The sequence below is a fragment of the Oncorhynchus clarkii genome, unplaced genomic scaffold (genome assembly GCF_045791955.1).
Source record: "Oncorhynchus clarkii lewisi isolate Uvic-CL-2024 unplaced genomic scaffold, UVic_Ocla_1.0 unplaced_contig_6320_pilon_pilon, whole genome shotgun sequence".
Taxonomy (NCBI): domain Eukaryota; kingdom Metazoa; phylum Chordata; class Actinopteri; order Salmoniformes; family Salmonidae; genus Oncorhynchus; species Oncorhynchus clarkii.
Window position 1 is genome coordinate 55,604 of NW_027261141.1, and position 11,897 is coordinate 67,500.

General features: G+C 47.5%; 1 protein-coding gene across 1 annotated transcript in view; it reads right to left on the reverse strand.

Moving 5' to 3' along the window:
* The window catches only part of LOC139405210 (CUB and sushi domain-containing protein 3-like), a gene marked incomplete at its 3' end in the record, with an annotated part of 429,588 nt that overhangs the window by 39,166 nt on the left and 378,525 nt on the right, over positions 1-11,897 (reverse strand). The window contains exons 43-44 of the mRNA XM_071147639.1: positions 9,999-10,187; positions 8,586-8,763 (exon numbers count right to left, since the gene is read on the reverse strand). Coding sequence (XP_071003740.1) covers positions 8,586-8,763; positions 9,999-10,187 — 367 coding nt within the window. The remainder of the gene's footprint in view (positions 1-8,585; positions 8,764-9,998; positions 10,188-11,897) is intronic.

Consider the following 11,897-nt stretch of genomic DNA (forward strand, 5'->3'; position numbering starts at 1 on the left):
GTGGTCTGGGTCTTCCAGAGTCCTAGCTAGCTAAGTGCTGTACTATGAGTGGTCTGGGTCCTCCAGGGTCCTAGCTAGCTAGCTAAGTGCTGTACTATGAGTGGTCTGGGTCTTCCAGGGTCCTAGCTAGCTAAGTGCTGTACTATGAGTGGTCTGGGTCTTCCAGGGTCCTAGCTAGCTAGCTAAGTGCTCTACTATGAGTGGTCTGGGTCCTCCAGGGTCCTAGATAGCTAAGTGCTGTACTATGAGTGGTCTGGGTCTTCCAGGGTCCTAGCTAGCTAAGTGCTGTACTATGAGTGGTCTGGGTCCTCCAGGGTCCTAGCTAGCTAAGTGCTGTACTATGATTGGTCTGGGTCTTCCAGTGTCCTAGCTAGCTAAGTGCTGTACTATGAGTGGTCTGTGTCCTCCAGGGTCCTAGCTAGCTAGCTAAGTGCTGTACTATGAGTGGTCTGGGTCCTCCAGGGTCCTAGCTAGCTAAGTGCTGTACTATGAGTGGTCTGGGTCCTCCAGGGTCCTAGCTAGCTAAGTGCTGTACTATGAGTGGTCTGGGTCCTCCAGGGTCCTAGCTAGCTAAGTGCTGTACTATGAGTGGTCTGGGTCTTCCAGGGTCCTAGCTAGCTAAGTGCTGTACTATGAGTGGTCTGGGTCCTCCAGGGTCCTAGCTAGCTAAGTGCTGTACTATGAGTGGTCTGGGTCCTCCAGGGTCCTAGCTAGCTAGCTAAGTGCTGCACTATGAGTGGTCTGGGTTTTCCAGGGTCCTAGCTAGCTAGCTAAGTGCTGTACTATGATTGGTCTGGGTCTTCCAGGGTCCAAGCTAGCTAAGTGCTGTACTATGAGTGGTCTGGGTCCTCCAGGGTCCTAGCTAGCTAGCTAAGTGCTATACTATGATTGGTCTGGGTCCTCCAGGGTCCTAGCTAGCTAAGTGCTGTACTATGAGTGGTCTGGGTCCTCCAGGGTCCTAGCTAGCTAGCTAAGTGCTGTACTATGAGTGGTCTGGGTCCTCCAGGGTCCTAGCTAGCTAGCTAAGTGCTGTACTATGAGTGGTCTGGGTCCTCCAGGGTCCTAGCTAGCTAAGTGCTGTACTATGAGTGGTCTGGGTCCTCCAGGGTCCTAGCTAGCTAGCTAAGTGCTGTACTATGAGTGGTCTGGGTCCTCCAGGGTCCTAGCTAGCTAGCTAAGTGCTGTACTATGAGTGGTCTGGGTCCTCCAGTGTCCTAGCTAGCTAAGTGCTGTACCATGAGTGGTTCGGGTCCTCCAGGGTCCTAGCTAACTAGCTAAGTGCTGTACTATGAGTGGTCTGGGTCCTCCAGGGTCCTAGCTAGCTAGCTAAGTGCTGTACTATGAGTGGTCTGGGTCTTCCAGGGTCCTAGCTAGCTAGCTAAGTGCTCTACTATGAGTGGTCTGGGTCTTCCAGGGTCCTAGCTAGCTAGCTAAGTGCTGTACTATGAGTGGTCTGGGTCTTCCAGGGTCCTAGCTAGCTAAGTGCTCTACTATGAGTGGTCTGGGTCCTCCAGGGTCCTAGCTAGCTAAGTGCTGTACTATGAGTGGTCTGGGTCCTCCAGGGTCCTAGCTAGCTAGCTAAGTGCTGTACTATGAGTGGTCTGGGTTCTCCAGGGTCTTAGCTAGCTAAGTACTGTACTATGAGTGGTCTGGGTCTTCCTGGGTCCTAGCTAGCTAAGTGCTCTACTATGAGTGGTCTGGGTCCTCCAGGGTCCTAGCTAGCTAAGTAATGTACTATGAGTGGTCTCGGTCCTCCAGGGTCCTAGCTAGCTAAGTGCTGTACTATGAGTGGTCTGGGTCTTCCAGGGTCCTAGCTAGCTAAGTGCTGTACTATGAGTGGTCTGGGTCTTCCAGGGTCCTAGCTAGCTAAGTGCTGTACTATGAGTGGTCTGGGTCTTCCAGGGTCCTAGCTAGCTAAGTGCTGCACTATGAGTGGTCTGGGTCCTCCAGGGTCCTAGCTAGCTAAGTGCTGTACTATGAGTGGTCTGGGCCTTCCAGGGTCCTAGCTAGCTAAGTGCTGTACTATGAGTGGTCTGGGTCCTCCAGGGTCCTAGCTAGCTAAGTGCTGCACTATGAGTGGTCTGGGTCTTCCAGAGTCCTAGCTAGCTAAGTGCTGTACTATGAGTGGTCTGGGTCCTCCAGGGTCCTAGCTAGCTAGCTAAGTGCTGTACTATGAGTGGTCTGGGTCTTCCAGGGTCCTAGCTAGCTAAGTGCTGTACTATGAGTGGTCTGGGTCTTCCAGGGTCCTAGCTAGCTAGCTAAGTGCTCTACTATGAGTGGTCTGGGTCCTCCAGGGTCCTAGCTAGCTAAGTGCTGTACTATGAGTGGTCTGGGTCTTCCAGGGTCCTAGCTAGCTAAGTGCTGTACTATGAGTGGTCTGGGTCCTCCAGGGTCCTAGCTAGCTAAGTGCTGTACTATGATTGGTCTGGGTCTTCCAGTGTCCTAGCTAGCTAAGTGCTGTACTATGAGTGGTCTGTGTCCTCCAGGGTCCTAGCTAGCTAGCTAAGTGCTGTACTATGAGTGGTCTGGGTCCTCCAGGGTCCTAGCTAGCTAAGTGCTGTACTATGAGTGGTCTGGGTCCTCCAGGGTCCTAGCTAGCTAAGTGCTGTACTATGAGTGGTCTGGGTCCTCCAGGGTCCTAGCTAGCTAAGTGCTGTACTATGAGTGGTCTGGGTCTTCCTGGGTCCTAGCTAGCTAAGTGCTCTACTATGAGTGGTCTGGGTCTTCCAGGGTCCTAGCTAGCTAGCTAAGTGCTCTACTATGAGTGGTCTGGGTCTTCCAGGGTCCTAGCTAGCTAAGTGCTGTACTATGAGTGGTCTGGGTCTTCCAGGGTCCTAGCTAGCTAAGTGCTCTACTATGAGTGGTCTGGGTCCTCCAGGGTCCTAGCTAGCTAAGTGCTGTACTATGAGTGGTCTGGGTCCTCCAGGGTCCTAGCTAGCTAGCTAAGTGCTGTACTATGAGTGGTCTGGGTTCTCCAGGGTCTTAGCTAGCTAAGTACTGTACTATGAGTGGTCTGGGTCTTCCTGGGTCCTAGCTAGCTAAGTGCTCTACTATGAGTGGTCTGGGTCCTCCAGGGTCCTAGCTAGCTAAGTAATGTACTATGAGTGGTCTCGGTCCTCCAGGGTCCTAGCTAGCTAAGTGCTGTACTATGAGTGGTCTGGGTCTTCCAGGGTCCTAGCTAGCTAAGTGCTGTACTATGAGTGGTCTGGGTCTTCCAGGGTCCTAGCTAGCTAAGTGCTGTACTATGAGTGGTCTGGGTCTTCCAGGGTCCTAGCTAGCTAAGTGCTGCACTATGAGTGGTCTGGGTCCTCCAGGGTCCTAGCTAGCTAAGTGCTGTACTATGAGTGGTCTGGGCCTTCCAGGGTCCTAGCTAGCTAAGTGCTGTACTATGAGTGGTCTGGGTCCTCCAGGGTCCTAGCTAGCTAAGTGCTGCACTATGAGTGGTCTGGGTCTTCCAGAGTCCTAGCTAGCTAAGTGCTGTACTATGAGTGGTCTGGGTCCTCCAGGGTCCTAGCTAGCTAGCTAAGTGCTGTACTATGAGTGGTCTGGGTCTTCCAGGGTCCTAGCTAGCTAAGTGCTGTACTATGAGTGGTCTGGGTCTTCCAGGGTCCTAGCTAGCTAGCTAAGTGCTCTACTATGAGTGGTCTGGGTCCTCCAGGGTCCTAGCTAGCTAAGTGCTGTACTATGAGTGGTCTGGGTCTTCCAGGGTCCTAGCTAGCTAAGTGCTGTACTATGAGTGGTCTGGGTCCTCCAGGGTCCTAGCTAGCTAAGTGCTGTACTATGATTGGTCTGGGTCTTCCAGTGTCCTAGCTAGCTAAGTGCTGTACTATGAGTGGTCTGTGTCCTCCAGGGTCCTAGCTAGCTAGCTAAGTGCTGTACTATGAGTGGTCTGGGTCCTCCAGGGTCCTAGCTAGCTAAGTGCTGTACTATGAGTGGTCTGGGTCCTCCAGGGTCCTAGCTAGCTAAGTGCTGTACTATGAGTGGTCTGGGTCCTCCAGGGTCCTAGCTAGCTAAGTGCTGTACTATGAGTGGTCTGGGTCTTCCAGGGTCCTAGCTAGCTAAGTGCTGTACTATGAGTGGTCTGGGTCCTCCAGGGTCCTAGCTAGCTAAGTGCTGTACTATGAGTGGTCTGGGTCCTCCAGGGTCCTAGCTAGCTAGCTAAGTGCTGCACTATGAGTGGTCTGGGTTTTCCAGGGTCCTAGCTAGCTAGCTAAGTGCTGTACTATGATTGGTCTGGGTCTTCCAGGGTCCAAGCTAGCTAAGTGCTGTACTATGAGTGGTCTGGGTCCTCCAGGGTCCTAGCTAGCTAAGTGCTGCACTATGAGTGGTCTGGGTCTTCCAGAGTCCTAGCTAGCTAAGTGCTGTACTATGAGTGGTCTGGGTCCTCCAGGGTCCTAGCTAGCTAGCTAAGTGCTGTACTATGAGTGGTCTGGGTCTTCCAGGGTCCTAGCTAGCTAAGTGCTGTACTATGAGTGGTCTGGGTCTTCCAGGGTCCTAGCTAGCTAGCTAAGTGCTCTACTATGAGTGGTCTGGGTCCTCCAGGGTCCTAGATAGCTAAGTGCTGTACTATGAGTGGTCTGGGTCTTCCAGGGTCCTAGCTAGCTAAGTGCTGTACTATGAGTGGTCTGGGTCCTCCAGGGTCCTAGCTAGCTAAGTGCTGTACTATGATTGGTCTGGGTCTTCCAGTGTCCTAGCTAGCTAAGTGCTGTACTATGAGTGGTCTGTGTCCTCCAGGGTCCTAGCTAGCTAGCTAAGTGCTGTACTATGAGTGGTCTGGGTCCTCCAGGGTCCTAGCTAGCTAAGTGCTGTACTATGAGTGGTCTGGGTCCTCCAGGGTCCTAGCTAGCTAAGTGCTGTACTATGAGTGGTCTGGGTCCTCCAGGGTCCTAGCTAGCTAAGTGCTGTACTATGAGTGGTCTGGGTCTTCCAGGGTCCTAGCTAGCTAAGTGCTGTACTATGAGTGGTCTGGGTCCTCCAGGGTCCTAGCTAGCTAAGTGCTGTACTATGAGTGGTCTGGGTCCTCCAGGGTCCTAGCTAGCTAGCTAAGTGCTGCACTATGAGTGGTCTGGGTTTTCCAGGGTCCTAGCTAGCTAGCTAAGTGCTGTACTATGATTGGTCTGGGTCTTCCAGGGTCCAAGCTAGCTAAGTGCTGTACTATGAGTGGTCTGGGTCCTCCAGGGTCCTAGCTAGCTAGCTAAGTGCTATACTATGATTGGTCTGGGTCCTCCAGGGTCCTAGCTAGCTAAGTGCTGTACTATGAGTGGTCTGGGTCCTCCAGGGTCCTAGCTAGCTAGCTAAGTGCTGTACTATGAGTGGTCTGGGTCCTCCAGGGTCCTAGCTAGCTAGCTAAGTGCTGTACTATGAGTGGTCTGGGTCCTCCAGGGTCCTAGCTAGCTAAGTGCTGTACTATGAGTGGTCTGGGTCCTCCAGGGTCCTAGCTAGCTAGCTAAGTGCTGTACTATGAGTGGTCTGGGTCCTCCAGGGTCCTAGCTAGCTAGCTAAGTGCTGTACTATGAGTGGTCTGGGTCCTCCAGTGTCCTAGCTAGCTAAGTGCTGTACCATGAGTGGTTCGGGTCCTCCAGGGTCCTAGCTAACTAGCTAAGTGCTGTACTATGAGTGGTCTGGGTCCTCCAGGGTCCTAGCTAGCTAGCTAAGTGCTGTACTATGAGTGGTCTGGGTCCTCCAGGGTCCTAGCTAGCTAAGTGCTGTACTATGAGTGGTCTGGGTCCTCCAGGGTCCTAGCTAGCTAAGTGCTGTACTATGATTGGTCTGGGTCTTCCAGGGTCCTAGCTAGCTAAGTGCTGTACTAACTATAGAGATTTAGGGGGGGGGGGGGGGGCTCAACCCAGCCAGAATATCCAGAGAACCTGAGTTTATGTTACGTAAAGCCCAGCTAAATGAGGTCAACATCAGCCACAGCCAGTACTAATGATTTTCAATGATAAGCAATTTCCCTCCGGACTGCTCCTTAACAGGGTTGTCATTATGGCTGAACCTATCGCTGAAGCCTTCGGCCGCTGTCGTCTGCTCTGCTGTACCGGAGAAAACGCATTACCACTAATGCCGACGTCGTGAGAGAGGAGATACATCTGTTTTTCTGACTGACTGCATCCGAAAAGGGAAACCAATTCATCTCTATTGAGTCCAACAGAAGTGTTTTTGGCATGTTTATTGAGTCCAACAGAAGTGTTTTTGGCATGTTTATTGAGTCCAACAGAAGTGTAATTTGTCATGTTTACGGAGTCCAACATAAGTGTAATTTGTCATGTTTATTGAGTCCAACAGAAGTGTTTTTGTCATGTTTATTGAGTCCAACAGAAGTGTTTTTGTCATGTTTATTGAGTCCAACAGAAATGTTTTTGTCATGTTTATTGAGTCCAACAGAAATGTTTTTGGCGTGTCTACTGAGTCCAACAGAAATGTTTTTGTCATGTTTATTGAGTCCAACAGAAATGTTTTTGGCGTGTCTACTGAGTCCAACAGAAGTGTTTTTCTAAAGTGGATGCCTCTTGCAGATGCCTTGTTCTGACTGTAAGCCCGAGGCAGAGCTCAAAGTGTCCCCATGGGAGGAGTGGAGAGAGAGAGAAAGGCCCGGGGTTGGGTTCCCCCGGCGGGGCTGTGTGGTGGGGGTGTGACTGCCTACGGTGCAGCTGAGTTGTTCTACTACTCTACTGTTCTGTTCTGGAATCCAACGGAGGAGAATTCCACATTCTACATTCTACATTCTACATTCCACATTCTACATTCTACATTCCATCTGGCCTCCATTATGCCGATGATTCTAAAAACATATTTTAATGCTTTGCTTTTTAAAAACAAGCAAGTGTAGCCCAATATATACCTCAGGAAAACTGGTGGAATTGATGGTTAACTGCTTTGTTAAATGTTGTTAGAGTAGCTGTATCTGTATATATTCCCAGCTGGAAATACTGCCTTTACTGTCATAAAGTACTTAGTGTCCTTTACCTAGTGCCCTTTACTCAGGAAATACATTGTGTGTTCAGTGTGTGGGAGTAGGGAGAGGATAGCAAAGAACACAATGTATATTTCCTTCTGTCTGTATAAAATGTTTTAAAGGTTTGTTTCCTTCGGTCTGTGTGTGATGGTGTGCGAACACCTGTCACCATCGTTACGCGCATCAGACTCACCTGGACTCCATCACTTCCCTGATTACCTTCCCTATATATATATATATATATATATATATATATATATATATATATATATATATATATATATGTCACTGCCTTTAGTTCCTTCCCCAGGTGTCAATGGTTCTGTTTTAGGTCTGTGCTTTGTTCGCGGTTCTTGGTATAGTATGTTTTCATTCATTAAATCTATTCACTCCCTGAACTTGCTACCTGACTCCCAGCGCACATGTTACACTCTGTATAAAATACTTTAAGGTCTGTTTCCTTCTGTCTGTATAAAATGCTTTACGGTCTGTTTCCTTCTGTCTGTATAAAATGCTTTAAGGTCTGTTTCCTTCTGTCTGTATAAGGTCTGTTTCCTTCTGTCTGTATAAAATGTTTTAAGGTCTGTTTCCTTCTGTCTGTATAAGGTCTGTTTCCTTCTGTCTGTATAAAATGCTTTAAGGTCTGTTTCCTTCTGTCTGTATAAAATGCTTTAAGGTCTGTTTCCTTCTGTCTGTATAAGGTCTGTTTCCTTCTGTCTGTATAAATGTTTTAAGGTCTGTTTCCTTCTGTCTGTATAAGGTCTGTTTCCTTCTGTCTGTATAAAATGCTTTAAGGTCTGTTTCCTTCTGTCTGTATAAGGTCTGTTTCCTTCTGTCTGTATAAAATGCTTTAAGGTCTGTTTCCTTCTGTCTGTATAAGGTCTGTTTCCTTCTGTCTGTATAAGGTCTGTTTCCTTCTGTCTGTATAAAATGCTTTAAGGTCTGTTTCCTTCTGTCTGTATAAGGTCTGTTTCCTTCTGTCTGTATAAAATGCTTTAAGGTCTGTTTCCTTCTGTCTGTATAAGGTCTGTTTCCTTCTGTCTGTATATACCAATAAATTAAATTAATAATTCATATAAATATAGCATCAGAATTATAGATTTAAAAAATAAAAAAATGTTAAGGTATTGTTTTTTGTCTTTATTCAATGACATCACCCACTCTTCCTTTCATCCACACAACATTTCTTGACCCTAAACTCACTCGGCTTTAACCGCGGGGGACTGCGAGTTATGAGTCATACCCCGCGCATCACTACTGAGGATTTTAAGGGGGAAATTACACTATTTAGCAACACATAGGCTATTCGGGAACACGTCCCAAAATACACTCTATTGACACCCTACACCCATAGGGCTCTGGTCAAAAGTAGTGCACTATATAGGGAATAGGGAGCCATAGGGCTCTGGTCTAAAGTAGTGCACTAGATAGGGAATAGGGTGCCATAGGGCTCTGGTCAAAAGTAGTGCACTAGATAGGGAATAGGGTGCCATAGGGCTCTGGTCAAAAGTAGTGCACTAGATAGGGAATAGGGTGCCATAGGGCTCTGGTCAAAAGTAGTGCACTATATAGGGAATAGGGTGCCATTTGTGACGCATTCCATACTACTGTAACGAAGTGCACTACTTACCAGACGGTGATGTAGTCGTAGATGGGTTCAGTATTGAGAACGGTGAAGTTGATGCAGATGCCATTCCCTGGGGGAACCCGTACACTCCACACACAGTCCTGGAAGTTAGGGTACTCTGCTGGGTGGTCGGGAGAATAGATGGTCCCGTTCAGAGACGTTATATTACCACCACACTGGGCTAGAGGGAGAGGGAGGGAGAGAGGGAGAGACAGAGGGAGAGAGAGAGAGAGGGAGGGAGGGAGAGAGAGAGAGAGGGAGAGAGGGAGGAAGGAAGGAAGGAAGGAAGGAAGGAAGGAAGGAAGGAAGGAAGGAAGGAAGGGAGGGAGGGAGGGAGGGAGGGAGGGAGGGAGGGAGGGAGGGAGGGAGGGAGGGAGGGAGGGAGGGAGGGAGGGAGGGAGGGGGTTTGAGATCGAGAGAGAGAGAGAGCAGAATGAAGCCGTCAGCCGTCCCCTGATACACTACCCTAGTGGCTAACTGTAAGTAAACCAACCATAACCAAACATGATTTTGTTATTGTTCATGGATGTGTGTATTCTGCAGGGGTAAACCCCAGGATATGTGATTCACTGTCCTTGTTATTGACGTCAGTTACCTGGTCTGTATCTGAAATGGCCCCCTACTCCCTTTATAATGCACTACTTTAGATCAGGGCCCTATTCCCCATATAGTACACTACTTTAGACCAGGGCCCTATTCCCTATATAGTGCACTACTTTAGACCAGGGCCCTATTCCCTATATAGTGCACTACTTTAGACCAGGGCTCTATTCCCTATATAGTGCACTACTTTAGATCAGGGCCCTATTCCCTATATAGTGCACTACTTTAGACCAGGGCTCTATTCCCTATATAGTGCACTACTTTAGACCAGGGCTCTATTCCCTATATAGTGCACTACTTTAGATCAGGGCCCTATTCCCTATATAGTGCACTACTTTAGACCAGGGCTCTATTCCCTATATAGTGCACTACTTTAGACCAGGGCTCTATTCCCTATATAGTGCACTACTTTAGACCAGGGCTCTATTCCCTATATAGTGCACTACTTTAGATCAGGGCCCTATTCCCTATATAGTGCACTACTTTAGACCAGGGCTCTATTCCCTATATAGTGCACTACTTTAGATCAGGGCCCTATTCCCTATATAGTGCACTACTTTAGACCAGGGCCCTATTCCCTATATAGTGCACTACTTTAGACCAGGGCCCTATTCCCTATATAGTGCACTACTTTACACTCAATGCGCCTATAAAATCTCTCAAAGCAAACAACAAACCAGCGTAGTGTTCAAGTTTAAACTGAATATGGATACACTACCACACCACATTTAATGTCACTCTATCAGATAATTCCAAAGAGAAGTCAATTTACAGAGATATTAAATACATTAGGCATGAAGATAATCCACTCACCTTCACAGCATGGTACAGGGTAGTTCCAGTTTCTGCTGACCCCATGCAGGCAGGTGAGTGAGACCTCTCCTATCAGGGTGTAACCTGGCAGGCATTCAAACGAGATGGTCAGGCCCACCCCGAAGTCTCGGCCTATCACCACGCCGTTACGGAACGGCCTCGGGTCAGGGCAGCGCTGGAGCTCATAGGCTATTGGTCAACAGGGAACACAAAGGGCATGTTAATGGGGTTTTATTTGAATGTGTTCGAGGGGGAAAAGGACAGCAGATTAACGTTGCCTGACACCGACCATTAGTCTGTGTGATTAATGGGAAGGCTGAGGTAAAGACGTGAGACAAGGGCAGATCCCCGGGAATCTGGTTCTTCTCACAAAAACGTCTGTGAGTCCCATCCGTTTGAGCTACAAACTAGTATGACCCATCTATGGAAAGCTGAGACTCTCACGAACACGCACGTGTTCGGCTCACATGCCACACAAGAGTCGTTAGAAGGGAAGGGGTCCTTCTACGTAGTAGACCATAGTAAATCCCAGGACATAGTGTCTATAATACTGTAAGGGGTTCTTCTACATAGTAGACCATAGTAAATCCCAGGTCATAGTGTCTATAATACTGTACTGGGTTCTTCTACATAGTAGACCATAGTAAATCCCAGGTCATAGTGTCTATAATACTGTAAGGGGTTCTACTACATAGTAGACCATAGTAAATCCCAGGTCATAGTGTCTATAATACTGTAAGGGGTTCTACTACATAGTAGACCATAGTAAATCCCAGGTCATAGTGTCTATAATACTGTACTGGGTTCTAATACATAGTAGACCATAGTAAATCCCAGGTCATAGTGTCTATAATACTGTAAGGGGTTCTACTACATAGTAGATCATAGTAAATCCCAGGACATAGTGTCTATAATACTGTACTGGGTTCGTCTACATAGTAGACCATAGTAAATCCCAGGTCATAGTGTCTATAATACTGTAAGGGGTTCTTCTACATAGTAGACCATAGTAAATCCCAGGTCATAGTGTCTATAATACTGTAAGGAACTCACATAGTTGCAGTCACAAACTCTAAACTCCACACAGCTCTCACTGACTAGCATTTCGCTACACTCACATTAACATCTGCTAACCATGTGTATGTGACAAATAAAATTTGATTTGATTTGATTTGAGCTCTCACAGACTAGTTGGATATTCATTTTTCACTGAGCAAAACATTTCTGTATTTACAGCATTCTTATGAATTCATGTTCCATCAGGTTTTTGCTCGGATAACCTAACTTTTTTTATGGCAATTTGTCAATAAAACTCATGAATGCAACTGATTATGTCAAATAGTTTGTTGTTCAACTTGGTACCAAACTCCAACTGGGGTTCAGCTTTCTTAAAAGCTACTTGGTACCAAACTTCTACTGGGGTTCAGCTTTCTTAAAGCTACTTGGTACCAAACTCCAACTGGGGTTCAGCTTTCTTAAAGCTACTTGGTACCAAACTCCAACTGGGGTTTAGCTTTCTTAAAGCTACTTGGAACCAAACTCCAACTGGGGTTTAGCTTTCTTAAAGCTACATGGTACCAAACTCCAACTGGGGTTCAGCTTTCTTAAAGCTACATGGTACCAAACTCCAACTGGGGTTTAGCTTTCTTAAAGCTACTTGGTACCAAACTCCAACTGGGGTTCAGCTTTCTTAAAAGCTACTTGGTACCAAACTCCAACTGGGGTTCTCTAATACCTAACTTTAACCACACTGCTAACCCTAATGCCTAACTTTAAACACACTGCTAACCCTAATACCTAACTTTAACCACACTGCTAACCCTAATGCCTAACTTTAAACACACTGCTAACCCTAATGCCTAACTTTAACCACACTGCTAACCCTAATGCCTAACTTTA